General features: G+C 45.7%; 1 protein-coding gene across 3 annotated transcripts in view; it reads left to right on the forward strand.

Moving 5' to 3' along the window:
* spns2 (SPNS lysolipid transporter 2, sphingosine-1-phosphate) overlaps positions 1–16,195 on the forward strand; it is a 72,575-nt gene extending 56,380 nt beyond the window's left edge. For 2 of the 3 annotated variants that reach the window (XM_080833652.1, XM_080833654.1), the window contains 4 exons: positions 1,357–1,422; positions 2,267–2,365; positions 6,335–6,498; positions 9,371–9,601. In XM_080833652.1, the coding sequence (XP_080689778.1) occupies positions 1,357–1,422; positions 2,267–2,365; positions 6,335–6,498; positions 9,371–9,449 (408 nt within the window). In that variant the 3' untranslated portion in view covers positions 9,450–9,601. Of the gene's footprint in view, positions 1–1,356; positions 1,423–2,266; positions 2,366–6,334; positions 6,499–9,370; positions 9,602–13,858 lie in introns of those variants that run through there. The other variant, XM_080833653.1, reaches the window with a different exon arrangement.
* The last annotated feature ends 1,652 nt before the right edge of the window (positions 16,196–17,847 follow it).

Consider the following 17,847-nt stretch of genomic DNA (forward strand, 5'->3'; position numbering starts at 1 on the left):
ACACGCTCAAACAAACACCACTGCAGGCCAAAAAAACAAGATCATTGCCAAGCTCTCAAAAATGACCAGGACCTTTACATATCACGGCCTTGGCAAAGACATTTCTGAGGAAACTACAGAAATTCTAGAGGCCGTGGCAAATGCGAGGCTGAGAAATGGGGTAGCTGGATATGCATGCTGTCTGGGGTAGTTTGTGTGCGGAGGGGGCAATAGAGAGTGACAGATGTGCTGTCTGAGAATGTGACGGCCGGCTGCACGGGGCAGAGCTGCGTCACGGCAGGTTCAGCCTGAGACGGCTGCTGTCTGATGACCCGCCATGCAGAGTTCACAGTCAGATCTGAACGCATGCCGCAGTCCTATGGGCCTGTCAGTTAGTCACGGTGGATGATCTGCACTTGTCAGGGCCCTGCACACCCTGCACTGTACTTCCACAAAACACACACACACACACACACACACTTATATGCTCATATGCTCACGTACACTGGAGCACACACACAGCTATAGACTCAAATACAGACACATAGACGCACGCAGGCAGTGACGCACGCAGGCAGTGACACCCACACACACACACACACACACACAACAATCGTTCTATGATTAGTCATTGTCTGCTTGTCTACTTGGGACCATTCCCCAGTCACTTCAAGTCCTCAAACTTTTGACAGCAGGCTGGGCTGCATATAAAACCAAAAGCCGATGGAGAGTCAGGTTTACAACGAATTGGTGGAATTCCGACGGAATCAAATCTCACCAGATCCATGACCAAGACCTCTGCAGGTCACACACTGCTTCCCCAACCAGCTGTTCCCTGGCTTGTTTTAGGACTGGGTTGTTGAGAGACTATGTACACATGGTATAAATTGTTAGATCATTTACGATATTTAATACATCTGCTGTAATTTGCCATTAAATACCCCCGACCTGGAATCCGAGTTGTGCGGGCAGACCACGGATGTGTGTGGGAACCTTGTTTAAGTTGGTCCATTCCCAGAAGGACACAAGTTTGTGAAACACCACAAATGTGGTGTTCGCTAGATGTCAGTCAGCCTGTAAAGCCCCCCACTGATGGCCTGTAGCACTTCGAGGGTCGGAAAGAAGTATTCCCTGAAAACAGACCCACAAATCTATTTAATACAACCACAGAATAGCGTGTCTCCACATTTCAAAGCCAGTTTTACATTTTTGACGATGCTGTGGGGAAGAAAAACACATCAGGTTTGATTCAGGGATTGTCTTTGGTGTCAGGAATTTTGACATTGCTGTCAAGTGAGAAAATCAAGCATGTTGAATAGACATTCATCCCTCTCCTCTGTCTCTGTCTGTCTCTCTCTCTCTCTTTTCTTCTCCTAGGTCTGCATCTTCATTGGAGAGACGTTGCTCTTTTTAAACTGGGCCATTACGGCGGACATTTTAATGGTACGTATGGGAAGCCTATACTTATCTACTGTGCCACTGGAAAGTTTTTTCAGAGCGAGTGGCTCAAACATAACTGGCCATCCTCACTCTGGGGTGCTTATTTGGGACTGGGAAATGCGTGACTGTGAGGAGAGCTTGTTCGAGCTGGGCGGGGTTGAGGGCGCTGTTACCCCTTTGAGTGAGCTTAATGCATACACCACTCATGGAAAATAAAATGGTAGAACAATTTTTTTGTGAAACTATGTTTTGTGTCCGAGAGTTAAGGGGGTGGGGGGGTTGGTGAGAGTGAAAAAGGCAGGCAGAGAAAAAGAGAGAGAGGGGACCACAGAGAGAAAGATGGAGAAAGGTGGAGAGAGAGATGTAGAGCGAGACAGTTGGGACAGAGGAAAGGAGAAAGCATTCTTGAATTAGTTCTAGCTAGATTAGACAGGAGTTGCTGTGAAATGGAAAGGCCAGCCAGCCCCCCGTTGGGCGATCCGTAGTGAGGGAAAGAGACAGCCGCAGAGGCACCAGCACTTACCGCAGGGTTAGAGGCAGTTCACGTCCCACCCTCTTAACGCGATGCGACACCAACGGAGGGTTGTGGCACTGAGGTGAACAGGAGCTTGTATAATTGAAGACTCCTGAAGTTGCCTCCATGTCATGGCTGGTTGAGTCTCTCTTGTCACTCTCTCTGCATCTCTCTTAAGTATTTATCATGTTTCTCTCTCTACCGTATTGTTTTTGTTTTTAATTCTCCTGTGAAAGTGTTCTGACTCCCCTGTGAAACGGCTATGTAACCTCTCTCTCTCTCTCTCTCTCTCTCTCTCTCTATTTCTCTCTCTCGCTCTCTCTTTTTTTACAGTTTGTTGTCATACCAACACGAAGAGCCACTGCGGTTGCCCTCCAGGGCTTCGTATCCCATCTACTAGGGGATGCAGGAAGCCCATCTCTCATTGGCCTGGTAAGATATTAGAACTATTAATAACTCAACCTTCAGTACAGCTTTAGCTCTCACATTTCCGATTGGGTTGTGGTTTTCCGATCAGATCACTCAACTTCCTAGAAATGAGAGCACGGTTGTGGAAATCAGCAAGTGTAGTTTCAACTAGTTTCAACAGAAAGGTGCATTTCCTTGCTTAGCCTTCTAGTTTCTCTTTGCTGTGAGTTGAGTTTCTTAGTGGCACAGAGCCCTCAGTAAAATGGCTCATGTCTGACACAAGATGTTTTGTGCTGTGCTGCACAGCAGGGTGTTCCACAATTAACCCAGCTGAACTCCCATATCCTCGCTGGCTCCAGTAGTCTTACTCCGTGCCTAATTGAATCAACAGCCCAGTGTTTTTTAGTCTAAAGACTAAGATGATTAAAAGGCTGTTCGGGTCAGCTGTCGTCCCATTTGTCATATACTTTTTTTTATTCGGTGGTCGAGACGCAGGTTTGAAATGCAACTCGTGCAGACAGCCGAGAGCCGGCAACGCCAGACGCATATTTTATCTGACCACTGCAGAATCTGAGCTCATTAGTACCCCCGCCGGGGAGCAAATGAGGGTGATTTGTTCAAACATATCTCGCCAAACACATTCCTGCCATCCTTTGTCATCCAGAATATTCTGTGCAGAGTGATGTTCCGGACTGTTCTCATCACTACACATCTGAGCGCTAAGGTTATTTTAGTAAGAGGTAGGACATCTCCACATTACAGTGGCAGTATCTGAGGGGATGTAAATGGACAGTGTGTATTGGTCCCTCAGAGTTAGTATAGTTTGGACATTTTCATTAGTTTTTTCAACCTTTTTTCCCGAGTCTTGTCACACCTCTCCTGGAGTCCTCCTGGCCCCTGCCGCTTCCGACCTTGGGTCAAACCCCCCATATAGTTGCAGACGGAGGCCATCACTCTTACATACACACACACACACACACACACACACACACACACACACACACACACACACACACACACACACACACACACACACACACACACACACACACACACACACACACACACACACACACACAGTGAGTGAGTGAGTGAGTGAGTGAGTGAGTGAGTGAGGAGGTACAGTGGCAGATATCATGTTCAGATATCCTAACAGTGGGGAGTCATAGTTGAGTGACAGGCCCTCAGCTGTGGAGCATGTCACCTGCTCTGGTCGCCCATCTGTCTTTGACATTTACAAGATGGGGAACTGTGCTGTTTTCTACCGTTCGGGGAAGCATGGAGTAGGCTTACACGGTGGCAGTAAGGAGAGAGCGTGGACTCCACAGGCTCTGGGGGTGTGCTGACAGAAGGAGCTGTTGAGACTGCCATCTCAAATTAGCAATTAGCGATGAAAGAGGAAATTACCTTCACAGCAGGGAAAACAGACAGGTAGCGAGAGCTCCTGAAGAAAAGAACAAAAAGCCCTTAACTGTAACAACAGCAGCCTGAGAGTAAACACAGGGAAAAACACGAGCACTACATGTGAGGGTGACATAATGTGCTGTTTTTTGGAGCCTTTAGCCGATCCTCAACTGGGCTGGCTTGTTTTGTTCCTCACAAGGCCATATGATTATGTAACATAGCATCAGCCCCAAGACTTTCTTGTCATTACCTAAGAAGAGCCTCTCTCTGCCAGCAGCCAGCCTGAGCATCTCAACAGAAGCCACACAATATTAGAGGCTGGGGCGGACGCTGTGTTTTCAACAGGGCAAAAAAAAAATGTCCACAAGGGATCAATTTCAGGTAGTCCCGACATTCCACCTCGTAGAGCAGACGTTTCCAATAGCTCAAAATGTCAGGTTAGCACATTCACAGCTCTTTGTTAATAATGACGGAAGTGTCTGGGGGATTTTTTTTTTCTGCGAAGAGCATCGCCTCATCTTTGACAGGGCTCCAGAGGCCAGCTGGGTATATCACTACCCCAGTGTTCACAGCCAGTGACATGGCCCTGTGTAGGGGCCCCTGGACCCTGATGGGGAGCTCCTGTGTGTCACTGATTGAGGCCCTCAATGCGAGACACACAGGATGTCCCTCCACTTCGCAGTAAGTCACAGCTCCCTCTGGCAGGCCTGCGGATGCACGCAAATGCGTCACTAGTGATCCTGCCATGTCATACTGGAGGCTTTAGCGAGTCGGTGCAATGATGGCAGTGACGTTTCCTCACACAGTCGATAAACAGCCCCCCCCCCCCCCCCCCCCCCACCACCACCACCACACACTCACATACACACATTACCCCAATCTAAAGACTGTGCGGATCTCCCACAGGAAAACCACACCAGCTGCTTGACACTTAGCAACCACAGGACAGATCCGTGAAATGCAGGCACCCACTCACTGTAGTCATCCTGGGGCTTTCACTGAAAAAGGCACACCTCGGCTACACAGCACAGTGCCATTTTCTGCCCACCTTCCTCAGGTACCTAAAACCTACTGCATTGTAGACATATGAAGTCATGGCTCTAAATTCTCAGCCCTCATTCTGCTAATAGCTGCCTCAGCTGAGTGAGCTTCTCCACCCTGCTTCACAAGAGTGGGCCGCTGTCACAAGCTGCCGTTTCAGGCCACAGCAAGGCAGACACGGGCCAGTCTTCATAAGTGGGTTTGAAATTTCAGTTCCGCTTACTTAAGCGAGGAAATGAGAGATTGGCCAATGTGGAAATATGTTCATTTCTAGTCATTTTACCCGGGGGGCTCACTGTTTGTGCAGAGTCAGGACAGCAGGGATTGCATTTTTAAAGTCATCCAAAAGCCATTACACCAGAAACGTTTCCTGCCCATGCCCATTACATTTTAATCTTGTGTCAACATCGTTTGTGGATTTACAATCAAGATTAATACACCTTGAGGCAAAGTGGGTGGCAATTTAATTACCTTCAAATTGTTCAATGTAATAAAGTGCTGATTTAAAAACGAATCTGATCCATGCAAAGTTAAATGTGTTTTTTTTCTTCTAATGAGTGTATTCTTAATTCATTTTCTCTGGCAGCACACTGGGTTATGTACGTGCTGTAGACACACACAGACACACACCCACACAGTCAGCATTTGTTTGTACCTTGTGGCTAACACTTTCTAGGCCTTATCCCTAAGGATAATCTATGCATTGCTATTAGGCTGATTTACAACATTTAACACTCACGGCAAAAGATTTGGTGCATTAAGCCAATCAATCAGGTGATTTCCTGAGTGGCATGTGAGTCAGCAGAAAGGAGACGTGACCAGGTTCACTTCCCATTGTCCAACAGTGGTATGCAGCCATGTGCCGCCACGGTCGAAGGCACCCACAGGCATGCTGGGAAATGTTTGCCTTTGTCAGCATATCACAACATCCCTTAGCAGCTGTTTGATTTCCCCCTACTGATTAGCATGTAGATTTTTGGTTTAAAGTTTTATGCCTTTAATTGACTGGGTTGGCCTCCCTTTAAAATATTCATATGTATTTCCATTCATGAGTGGAAAGTGTTATTTAGTTTGATTTAAATACTACATCTCTGTATGTGTATTGGCTTCTTCAAACCCATTTGCTCAGCTGAATTCCATAATCCATTGTTCCAATCCTAAGAGACATTATTGTGTTTGTTTGCAAACCACTGTTTATACCAGCCCTCACATTTCCTCCAGGTTTAAAATCAATATCTTGATTTTGTTTGTTGAACCTTTTCATTGATTTATTGAAATCTACACGGCATCGACTGACAGTCTCCATTGGTGGGTTACTCCGCTTTACAATGCTTTAAGTGGTGACAACAAATCTGTTAATTGCACCAGTATGGCAGATTGATATTCACACCCATCCTCTTATTAATTAATTAAGTCGTGAACGAGACAATGCCAAAGGGGCAAACAGTAGGAGCTCAGGCTGCTCACACCGCTCGAGAAAAAAAGAAAGACTTGCAGTAGCTGGATGTGGGACTTGGCCTTAAGACTTGGCGTGTGTTTTCTCTGCAGATCTCCGACAGCCTGCAGCAGACCTACAAGTCATCCGTGCTCTGGCAGTTCCTGAGCCTGGGCTATGCCCTCATGCTGTGCCCCTTCGTCATCGTCCTGGGAGGGATGTTCTTCCTCGCCACGGCCCTCTTCTTCCTGGACGACAGGGAAAAAGCAGAGAAACAGTGAGTACCTTGATCTCTCGTTGGCCTACTATGGTGGGGGTAAAGAACACTGCCAGATATGACACCACAGGATGACCAGTATCAGTTTGGCGGAGAGGAAGGACAGAGTCAAACCTTATTTTATTATATAATGCTTTGTGTTCTCTTAGATTCCATTTATACATTTCCCCCTCAGCTACCTAAGGTTATGGAAGTTGCTAGTTGCTAAACACAATGTCTGGCATTCACAGATTGGCTAGGGACAGAGATCAGCACAGGACAGGGGGCAGCCCAACACCAGGCAGCGAGTAAAAACACACTCTGACAGTCTCCAAGGAGCAGGGGGATTTCATGAGCCCTTGGTCCATCACTAAAGCCCACACTGTCCTGCTTACACCAGCTATTCTCACTAAAGACCAACAGTCACTTGGCTCCTGTCTGCTTACTTTTCCCATTATAAGCTGCCGCCTTCAGCATATATATACAGAAGGACCAACCAGCTTTTTGCTGGTGCTACGATTGCATACATGCCTCTGTGTTTAGTCTCTCATCTCATTGCCTTAAAAGGCTAAAACAAACACAGTGTCTTGGCCATCGATGCAATGCAGCTTTTTTTGGAGAAGGGGGGGGGGGGCATTGTTTTATCAAGTGGACTTCCTCTGTGCCTTGCCTCCTAGAAATGACTTCCTTCCTGTTTGAAGTGGAGGGCAATCGGAGGCAGGGTGGCAGACTAGTGTCCACTGAGCCGGGTTTCCCCTGCAGACCTTAGGCTGTGCGCTTCAGAGTTTCCCAGAGTTCCCTACGGGCGTAGCATAAACAGCGGACAGGGCAGGAGGATGGCACAACAGACAATCATCACTCTGGAATTCGGTTCACAGAAAGCGCTATCTGATCACGATTAACATCTATGGCCAAGTCAGCTGAGAGATGCATTGATTTAAGTGGTTACGCTGATGACCAGATAATCCATTCACTTAAAGAATCAATTTGGTTTGGCCGTTCAGTTAGTTTTTTCATGGCTGAGCTAAAGCATTTATACACCTGTATATTAAACATAAAAACCATTGGTGAGGTCACAGCTAAGCTGCTTGCTTCTTGGTATACATGAGAACTGAGAAGTTAGAAATGTAAGAATATCTTGTCAAATAGTGGTTTTCATCACACTGATTATTTCTTCTTTGATAATGTTATTGTTTTGTATGTCTCCTATGATATATCAAAAGTCAGTCCTGTGGTCAATCATGTTAAACCACAGTGTGAGGTGTGTGGGTAGCTGGTATTTGTGCTGCTTAACTCTATCTTACCACAATCCAATGCTCAAACGTGCAGTCAACAACAGATAAAGCGGTAGGAATGAACACAGCAAGACAGAACCTCTGGAATGGGTGTGTCTTTTCTGTGGATTAGGGGAGGGTTGGGTAAGAGGAGGCGTTTTGCACTTAAGTCAACCTGTAGCCAAGGGAATAGCATTTGTTTTCTTGTGTGAAAGAAATACACTTACCACTTCAACCACATGGTTCTTTCTTCCACAGCAAGATGGAAATGGAGAATGCAAACTAAAGATGAAAATGGAGAATGCACACTTAATTTAGGGTCACATTACAAGCATTGTGTATGCTTGCTCAGATACAGGTGGTGGGTGGACTTACCCACTGGCTTATCTTACCCCACTCGCCTCTATACCATAGTATTGGTGAAATATGTATGTGAAATGAAGAAGAGCTTGTTACATGTATCTCTGTACTTTCTGTTCTTCGGATAATACACAAATTGCATGCTTGAAAGGCAACACCACAAACTGTTTTCTCAAAATGAGCTGAATGTCTGGAAGAGCATGCATAATGTACAGCGAAACTAATGCTCCAAGCGCAGGTCAGACCGCAGCTCCACTGCTCTTTCCCAGCGTATTCCATACGAAAATAACTCCAATTTCTTTCTTTTCTTTTTTCTTTTTTTTTCAAACAATAGTTCCTTCACGCTCAGAAACCCCGCCATCCACAAATATCGCTCTAGTATGCTAACAAATGCGACGCTGTCCTTAGACATCCCGCTCTATTTATAAAAGCCAAGGAGCAGAAGGGACCATTCAGTGAAGCGTTTGCTGTCTATTTGCAGCACTCGCACAGGGGGGGGGTGCTCCATTATTTCCAGGTTGTTAACGCTCCCCTTTTGAAAGTGCAGGGATGCTATTTATAGGCCCTGGATGGGCAAATATATGCCCCCCCCACCGCCCCCCATCCCTTGGCCCTCTGTCACGTGCATGAGATCTCATTTGTTTCATCTGCTTTTATTGCCTTGGCATCACTGGGCACGTTGCCTGAAGGCGTACCCCCCCCCCCTCCGATCTACCACCACCAGTCTCTTTCATGAGTGTGGGCATGGCTGAAGCGTGCCCAAGTCACTAGCCCAGTGACGGGCGAGGCAGGCGGATCGTTGTGATGTATGATGAGGTGATGGTGCCAACGAGGCAGCGCAGGAATAGAGGAAGATAGAGATGGGGAAGAGGGGATTAGGGAGGATGGGGGCGAGAAAGGGAGGAAGTGCAAGTGACAGTGTGTAACAGGGTGTGAGGAATTGCGCTTGGGAAAACTGTGAACTGATGACCAGAGCTAGCATGAGAGAGAGAAACTGGATTGGATGTATTTGGTCTGTCTAAGAATGCCACCCTTAAGGTTTGGACCCCATGCAGAGTCTACAGTGTCCTGATACAAGGGGAACTCTGCTGCTGCTGCTCCTGTTTAAGGAGCTTTGCTGTGAGCCCTTCAGCACTCCAGAGCTGTGCGCAATAAAAGACTCCACAGCTGTGGGCAATAAAAGTGAACTTGACATTACTTCATTGTGCTCTGTTCTTCTCTGTCTCATTGTTTTTATTTCTCCCCTTTTCCCCCCGCAGAATAAGCCAGCTCACCAGCCAGCTCACCAGGCCACCATCCTTGGTCAAGGTAAGAACCCAGCTCTGTATGTATGCTTGAGTCTGTCTGCTTCCAGACTTTCAGTGTGCCAAGGGGATATTAGGAAGTCATCCAATCCGAGTGCCATTCGTAAAGCAGGATTAATCTGTTGGCCCACATTGACATTTACTTAACGCTAAAATCTTCAAATAGGGAATTAAAGAGGGCCCTGTCAGCTGGACTACATGTTTTTCAATGCTATAATACTAAAGGCAGCTACTGATGTAATATAATATCTAAATCAAACATTAAAAGAAACTTAAAATAGAAATAAATCTTTAGCTTTAAATAGCTTTAACTAGGTTAGCTTTAGTACAACATTTCTTTTCAAGATATTTCCAACAATTCTTCCACTCTTGACAACTGTTCCTAATAGTTCCTAAAAATATTTTTTCCATTCAATCTTATTTTTCCTCCAGTCCTCCCCACTTTCCCCTGTGTCCCCAACTCAAACGGCTCTAGCGAGCCTCCTGAGTTAGGGCCTAGTGTGAGCCTCGTGAGTGAGGGCCCAGTGTGAGCCTCCCGAGTGAGGGCCCAGTGTGAGCCTCCTGAGTGAGGGCCCAGTGTGAGATTCCTGAGTGAGGGCCCAGTGTGAGCCTCCTGAGTGAGGGCCCAGTGTGAGGGGCCAGTGTGAGCCTCCTGAGTGAGGGCCCAGTGTGAGATTCCTGAGTGAGGGGCCAGTGTGAGCCTCCTGAGAGAGGGTCCAGTGTGAGATTCCTGGGTGAGGGGCCAGTGTGAGCCTCCTGAGTGAGGGGCCAGTGTGAGCCTCCTGAGAGAGGGTCCAGTGTGAGATTCCTGGGTGAGGGGCCAGTGTGAGCCTCCTGAGTGAGGGGCCAGTGTGAGCCTCCTGAGAGAGGGTCCAGTGTGAGCCTCCTGAGTGAGTGGTCAGTTCGAGCGCTGCTGAGTGAGGGCCCAGTGTGAGCGCTGCTGTAGCGGGCCAGTTTACCTCAGAGCTCCCGTGAGGCCTCAGGGCGGCTGGAGCTAGGCCCTGGAGAGGGGGACTCTTTGGCGTGGCAGGTCTCCGCTGAAATATGTTGGCACCCTGTCAAGGTCGCGCTGCCCTTTCTCTTTCTTCTCCTTCCTCTCCTTATCAACCGACGTCACTTGCTGCGTGGGGACCCTTTGTGTAATTACCGGTGTGTGCCTCTAGTCTCAAGACCGAGAGAGAGAGGGGGGGGGGAAACCCGCCTAATACTCAGGAAACAGGTCTGACCTTGTTAGCCAGCTCCTCGGCCACGAGACAATGGCTGCCCGGGAGTATCACAGTACAAAATAACAAGATTGTGGCCCAGACAGATTGATTGGAAGGGGCATGGGTTGGCTCTTTCATGTTATTGTGCCTTCGCTGTGAAAGGTTATCGTGGCAAGACACGGGAGCAAGAAATGACGTGCCCGCCTCCTGTTGTGTTTGTGTCAAAGGCTGGCATCGCGCCTGCAGCGGAGGCATAGGCATAGGAGTTCTGTCCGCTGCACGTCCTTCTTTTATACCCTTCAGTAGTGGTCTTTTTTTCGTTGGCTGGAAGGAGAGTATGTCTTCAGCATTATGTAATTCACCCTGGCGGTACTATCAACACCCCCCTGTGTGGACAGCAGGGTAAGAAGAAGAAGAAGTGACTGGCCCCTGGGTGAGAAGATCTCACCCATTTATTATACATCCAAGCTCTGCATTTCTCAGGCTCTCACACCTCAGAGGCTCACTTACAGCACCAGCAACAGACTCTCATTCTGTGAGAAGTACCTTCAGCCTCCATTTTAAAAGGCTATTGTAAAACTGGTGCATGGTTCTGACTATAAACTCATAACTCTACTGCCTTCCAGACTGCCTCTCCCTGCTCTCAAGAATCAAAAATCAGGAGAGGACGTTAAAAGGGGAAAAAAATCAATGGCTGTCTCCTCGCGAATGATTGTTAACCATGGCCTTGGGGGCCAGATCATTTGACACTAAACGTATTAGGCAAATGCTTAATATGGGTGCACCGCACTAGAATGGATGTACATACAGATCAATGCTGTCCATAGGGTCAGGGCCAGTGAAGGAAGTGAAGTGTTACGTAATGCAAATGTCCTCTCTTCCGCCAAGTCAGCCATCACGAGGAACGTGGGGTGGTTTCAAGGGAAGTCAATGGGACTCCATTTGGTTATATTAAGCCTTGTGGCAATGAGGATGAGTTATGGCAGCGGTGTACTGGGAATGCCCTTACACAGATGGAGTAAACAGAGTGGGAGAGAGGGAGAGTGAAGGAGGGAGAGAAAGAGATACATGGAGAGAAAAGGAGAGGGGGATACACAGACAGAGATGAGAAGAAAAAGGAAGAGAGAGAGAGGGGGATAGAAAAAGTGATGGAGAGAGAGAGAGATGGCAGTTTTATTTAGATGGTGGTTTAATCACTTAAGCCATAATGCATCATCAGGCATTAATCTCTTGTGATGCAATCATTGATTGGTATGAGATAAGCTGGGATCCAATTAAGAGCCTCCAAATAGTAGCGTGCTCCTAACCACAGACACATCCAACCCCTACACACAGCTCTTAGTCTTCACTTTCACAGGCTGGGAAATTAATGAAGATTAATGCCAAATATGACAGTATTTTGTTGAGATTTTATGTCATGGGTGCTTCAAAGATTCACCATGCCGGTGGAGGGGCGTTAGAGAGCCCCTGTGAATTTAGCATTTCATTATTCTACAAACAGCAAGAGACAAGACGGGGTTCAGAGGAATGAACCACAGGCAGCATTCTGGAACCACAAAATGGAGCAAATTCATGTAGTGCATTGGTGTCTTACCACAGAGAGCACTGCAAACATAAAGTAAAGTAAATTTGGACATATATCTCTATCTGTCCATCACTCCGTTTGATCAGGATCAGCCTGGATCCTCATCACCTTTCATTGATCCATATTGTGCCATTGGTAGAGTTTGTCCCATCAGTGTGGCTAAAAATACACCAGCCGGGTTTACAGCTGTGTTTTGCAGTGGTTGTGTCCTCATGAAGGGTTCAAAGGGCTTCACTCCACAGTCTGCTCTGGCACTCTGCTGCCTCTTTTTCTTCTCTGTTCAAAAATATGGATTGCTTGCGTCAGTGCCCCTGTCAGAGTCCTTGTCTGGTGCGTGGCGTGGTGTGGTGTGGTGTGAGCTGGGCTGGAGAGCGCAGTGGAATCACGACCACAGCGGGCCAGTGGTATGCTGTGGGAGAGTGAGAGGGAGAGGGCGGCCAGAGGATGTGGGCAGGCTGGTGCTGTGTTTGTTTTCCATGTCCAACTGGTCCTGCTACACCAGCTACCCACACAGTAAACCTCCAGCAAGTACAGGTTAGCTGGACACGACTATTTGGCTTTATACTCGCTACTCCCTCTACTGCTACTTTCTGTCTCCCTCTGTCTGTATTTATATTTGTGTGTGTGTGTGTGTGTGTGTGTGTGTGTTTGTGTGTGTTAGTGTGTTTTCATTTTCATTACAGATTTTCGGCAAACTTCAGCCACAGGTGCAGGAACTGTAGATTGATGATTAACCATACCCTTTGGCCAAACGCTGATGCCAATTAGTAACTAGACTACAAGCACTAGACTACAACGACAATAACGTTGGTTCAACACATATCTGTTGTATTTTTCCGACTCAGCATTAACCAGGAGGGATTTGCAGATCCACGGGTAAAACTGCCCACTGGAGTGACTCAATAGCTTTTGGGAAACAAAGAGAAAATTATTGTTAAAATTCTGTAATCCAGCTTGACAGTTTATTACAGCGCTGCTACATTCAACCTTTGAGACATTTGTGTGTGTGTGTGTGTGTGTGTGTGTATGTGTGTGTGTGTGTGTGTGTCTGTGTCTGTGTCTGTGTCTGTGTGTTTGTGTGTGTGTGTGTGTGTGTGTGTGTGTCTGCGTGTGCATGTTTGTGTCTGTTAGTCAAGTTTCAACAAAAGACAAAACAACAACAAACAGGCAGGCTCAGCGCTGTAATCCCATCCCATTGTAGTCTGCCTCGCCCACGGCGAAATAATACCACAGTAATCAGGAATAAAACAAACAAATAATTCCTTGCACAGATAATTGAATCATTTTAGGAATTTAGGAAACGAAATTAGCGACTGCAAACAAAGACAAGCTCAGTCAGAGCACCGCAGTGGTGAATCTGTCCTAAATACTGTGTTTTTCCAAAGATGTCAATCAGGTTAAAGTGGGCTGTTGTATCTGTCGGTCGGAGGGCGTTGTAGTGATGGAGATTTGGAGACTTGTTTTTCCGGTGGAGGGGTCCCCACGGGTGTGTTGTTCTTGGGACGGCCCGTGGGGACAGCTAGACAGATGGCAGCAAGTGCCAGGCCGTGATAATTACATGGGAACGTCCTGGAGGGAAGCCGAAACTCCCCCCCCCCACTCTCAACCGCTAACCATCCTGTCTGTGTGTCTCTTGTCTGTGTGTCTGTGCAGGTCAACAAGTGAAGAGAGGCCAGCACCTGATGGCTGCACAAGGTGCCTGGCTAGAGCGGGGAAGAAGGAGCAGCTCACCCACTGGACATCCTACGTCGATCATCTCTTTATCAAAGCAAACGACACCTCCTTGCTCTCATATTTTATTTATTTTTCTTTCTATCTCTCACTCTCACTCTCTCGCTTCCATGTCTTGGAGGCTGCTCGTAACTGGAGTCACAGCATGGTCACCTCACTATTTGGGCACTGCCTTGTGTCCGATAAAATAGTACGCCATGTTAAAAAAAAAAAAAAAAAAACTCAGCCGAACAGCAGCTGTTGATGCCTCCCATGCTGATGCGGCTGAATAGGGGAGGGGGGCATGGAGCCAAAATCCATGTGGATGAGCCCTTGTGTTAGTGCCATACAACTGAAAGGAGGCACAGTGTCACTCACGATGCCTGTCAATCTGCACCAAGTGCCATGTCATTCCATTCCCTCACTCCATTCTGGCTCCCCACCCTAAGCTACACAGTGTCACTGGCTGCCCCTCCTACCAAACGGAAAAAAACAACAGGATGAATGGAAAGCAAGTAGAGGGAAACAAACACACACACACACACACACACACACACACACACACACACACAAGCAAACAAACAAACATGGAGTCAGTGACGTCTCAGTCACCCTTACTGATGAAAGACTGGAAGGCCAGCCTGAAGAGATATACAGACCCTCTTTTTATTTTGTTTTTAATCTTGTCTTTTTTTAGCACTTATTCCAAAAAAGGAGTTGCAGCTACATCACACAGTCAATCGCAAAAAGACGACAGACATCACTTGACACATTTTTTTGTAGTGCTTGTCAGCATCGTTGTTTGAAACTGGAGGTCCAATCCTATGATTGTTTCAAAGGGTTGGCCGAAGGGAGAGGAGTGCAGCCTAGTCACCGTTTCAAGACACTGGAAGATGTCTTCTCTTTTTGAACAACTTTTAAAAAAGAAAGTGAGTAGAGAAGGCCAAACACTCATACACAGGTGCCTCAGCTCAGCGCTCAGCAACAGGAGGAGGAGGAGGAGGAATTTTAACAAGTAAACGAAGCAGACTACGCGGTGGTTTTACCTCGCCAAAGCCATTCTTTTTTTTCACGTAGGGATTCCTTACAGTTTGTTGGCTTTGAGATGTCCTGGAATCCACCCACTGAGAGAATGGCAGCCTCATTAAGCTGGGTTTGAAATGCCCCGGTTGACTCTCTGAGAATAGCGGTCTTTGTACACAGCTTTTTTTTCTCTACCTACCCGTTGTAGATATCTAGTTTCTCAAAAGACAGAGGAAAAGATATAAAGAGGAAAATAAGTGTTTTTTAATTATGAAGTTAATTAAAGACAGACATTTATCCCCTGGAAGAGGTCATTTTACCCACAGTCAGGCCCAGATAAGCCGTTAACTTGACTGGACGGGAGGCATTCCACATGTGTTGATAGATAAGTAGCATGGCAAGGTTTTAGTGCTTTCTCCGTTTTACAGCTGACCTGTGGTCAGTTCATGTGCTGCTTGAGAACACAAACAATTTAGTTGAAATCTTACTAGTAGAATATGTGTTGGTGGAGCCAAAGAAACATCCAAAATGAGCACCTTGTTTGTTGAACTGTTGTGAGAAAAAAATCAATATCACACTGACGGTGGTGCTCTTTATGCTGAATATCAGCATGGCTGTTATTTGGCCTCTAACCTCAAACCTATGACTGAGCCAAGCTGATATTCAGTAGAACATCACTCCCTCATGTGATCCAGCTCAATGATTAAGTGTTCAGAGTTGTGCATTAGAAATGAACTTGAAGAAACAGTTATGCAAACAACTTACGTGCATCTAGGTGTGGAGTTTAACATGACTGACTGGAATGATTGAGATTATCTGACCTGTTTGGCTTGCACGGACACTGATATATGCTCTCAGATTTGAAATGCTTTTGTTATTGACAAAGCCCCATATTATGGCATAGGATAAAGCACTATGCTTTAGGAGGAATATTGACTTTTTAAAAATTATATTGTACGCAGAAGGAAATAAGATTTTCCATAAATGGTTGCCTCCATCCTAAATGTTTTTGTTTGATCCGGTCTGCAAAATATGCAATATACTACAAAATGGGTGAAAATGGCAATAATCAAGATGTTTCCTTGTGCTCAACAATGTTGTTAAAGCAGGAATATGGACCATTGGTTAGGTGTGGGTTTTTTTTACTGAAAATATCACGTATTTTTTTCAAGATTCGTCCTTAAATATAACCCTTGTGATTCTTTCCCCCAAAGCTTAAATGTAAACGCTTGTGTTTGGGGAGCTAGAAGCTTTGGCCTTGTGGGTATGGTGTGTGTGTATGAGGGTGGGGGGAGGGGGGGTTTCTGCACTTCTCTCCATCTATCTGAGCTTCTCTCAAGCGCGAGGAGAGATCTGAATGTGACGCTGACGACTCCTGTGTGTTTACACATGCAACATTATCTTAATTAAGCTTCTTTTATCATTCTGTCAGGATGTCATTTTTTGTTATGAGTTATTGTATATGAGTTTTATATCTAAATGCTATAAAGATAAACGACTATATTATGCAGCAGTTTTAATATATTGTAAACAACGGCTTGGATGCAATGTATTTATTGTTTTGTTTTTTGGTTCTGGTGAGGAAGATTATTGAAAAGATTTTTTTTTGTCCCTGACTTTAATAACTCTTGTATATTTTCATTATATTTTATCAGCAAAGGAAATCATGTTTTAAAATACAGTTTATTTACACTGTGATCAAGGGGTTGGGTCTAGGCGTCAGAGCAAAGGTTTAAACATGTATTTACACGTGCTAACAGCCGTTTTAGACCCTTGTGCTGGTTTGATTTCAGTTTTCAGCTTTGAAGTCTATTCTTTGTTTTAGACCAATGAACTTGTTTATTTATTTTGCACAGTTGGCAGTCAGCATAGAGTGTGTCATTCAGGTTTTTGTTTCTTTTTTTTTCTTTGATTGAATAGTACAACACTGGCAAGCTTTCTCACGGAGCACGCTTAGCTCAAAGGCCCTGTTTTTTTTAGTCTGAAGCTAAGAGTACGTGCTAATCTCCATCACATTCATTCATTTCAGAGCGCTGTGTCTAAGGAGCGGGCATCATCGGGTGGGATAAATGGTAAATGTCAAAATGCCAAACACACCATTGATTGACTACCATCACTTGGAAAGGAGATTTGTCCAGGCTTTGTTTTGCAATGAAAGGATACCATCCGAATAGGCCACAGGAATGATGTGATGTTTTGAGAAAATGCTTTTTCTTGTCATACAAGAACCATGTATAAAGGACCTTATTTCTGATATTGAGCAGAAAACAGGTTATTCTATTTTCTAGAGCAAGTGTGATAAAGAAAGGGAATTAAAAACATGAATAAAACAGAACAAAATATTGTTTAGGAATAAACTGTGATGCTCCAGCTTGGAGTGACATGAAATGTACACCTATATGTAAAAGATCAAATAAACTTATTTAATCAAAGCATGGGATCATCTGTCAGTTTTACTTTTTGTCTGGAGTTCTGGCTTCAAAATGGAACACTGCAGAAAGGGGAAAGACCACTCAAAGAAGACATTGTAGAAAAGCTTTCTTTCTTTCTTTCTCATACACAGGCAAACACACACACACACAAACGGAAAGAAACAGGACACATACGTACATATAAATGTGGCTCCTGTGTCTCAGGCAGTTCTACCCCGCCCTCTCTCTCTCTCTCTCTCTCTCTCTCTCTCTCTCTCTCTCTCTCTCTCTCTCTCTCTCTCTCTCTCTCTCTCTCTCTCTCTCTCTCTCTCTCTCTCTCTCTCTCTCTCTCTCTCTCTCTCTCTGCTACACAGATAGGCTCAGCACACAGGTCCTTTTAAAATGTACACAAACATGTGTGAATACAAAATATCTGCCTAAAGAGGTTAAGGTTTTGAACAAAACTATAAATTCCTCAAACATGACTGAGGAAGTGGT

This window comes from Sprattus sprattus, assembly GCF_963457725.1.
Source record: "Sprattus sprattus genome assembly, chromosome: 1".
Lineage (NCBI taxonomy): Eukaryota > Metazoa > Chordata > Actinopteri > Clupeiformes > Clupeidae > Sprattus > Sprattus sprattus.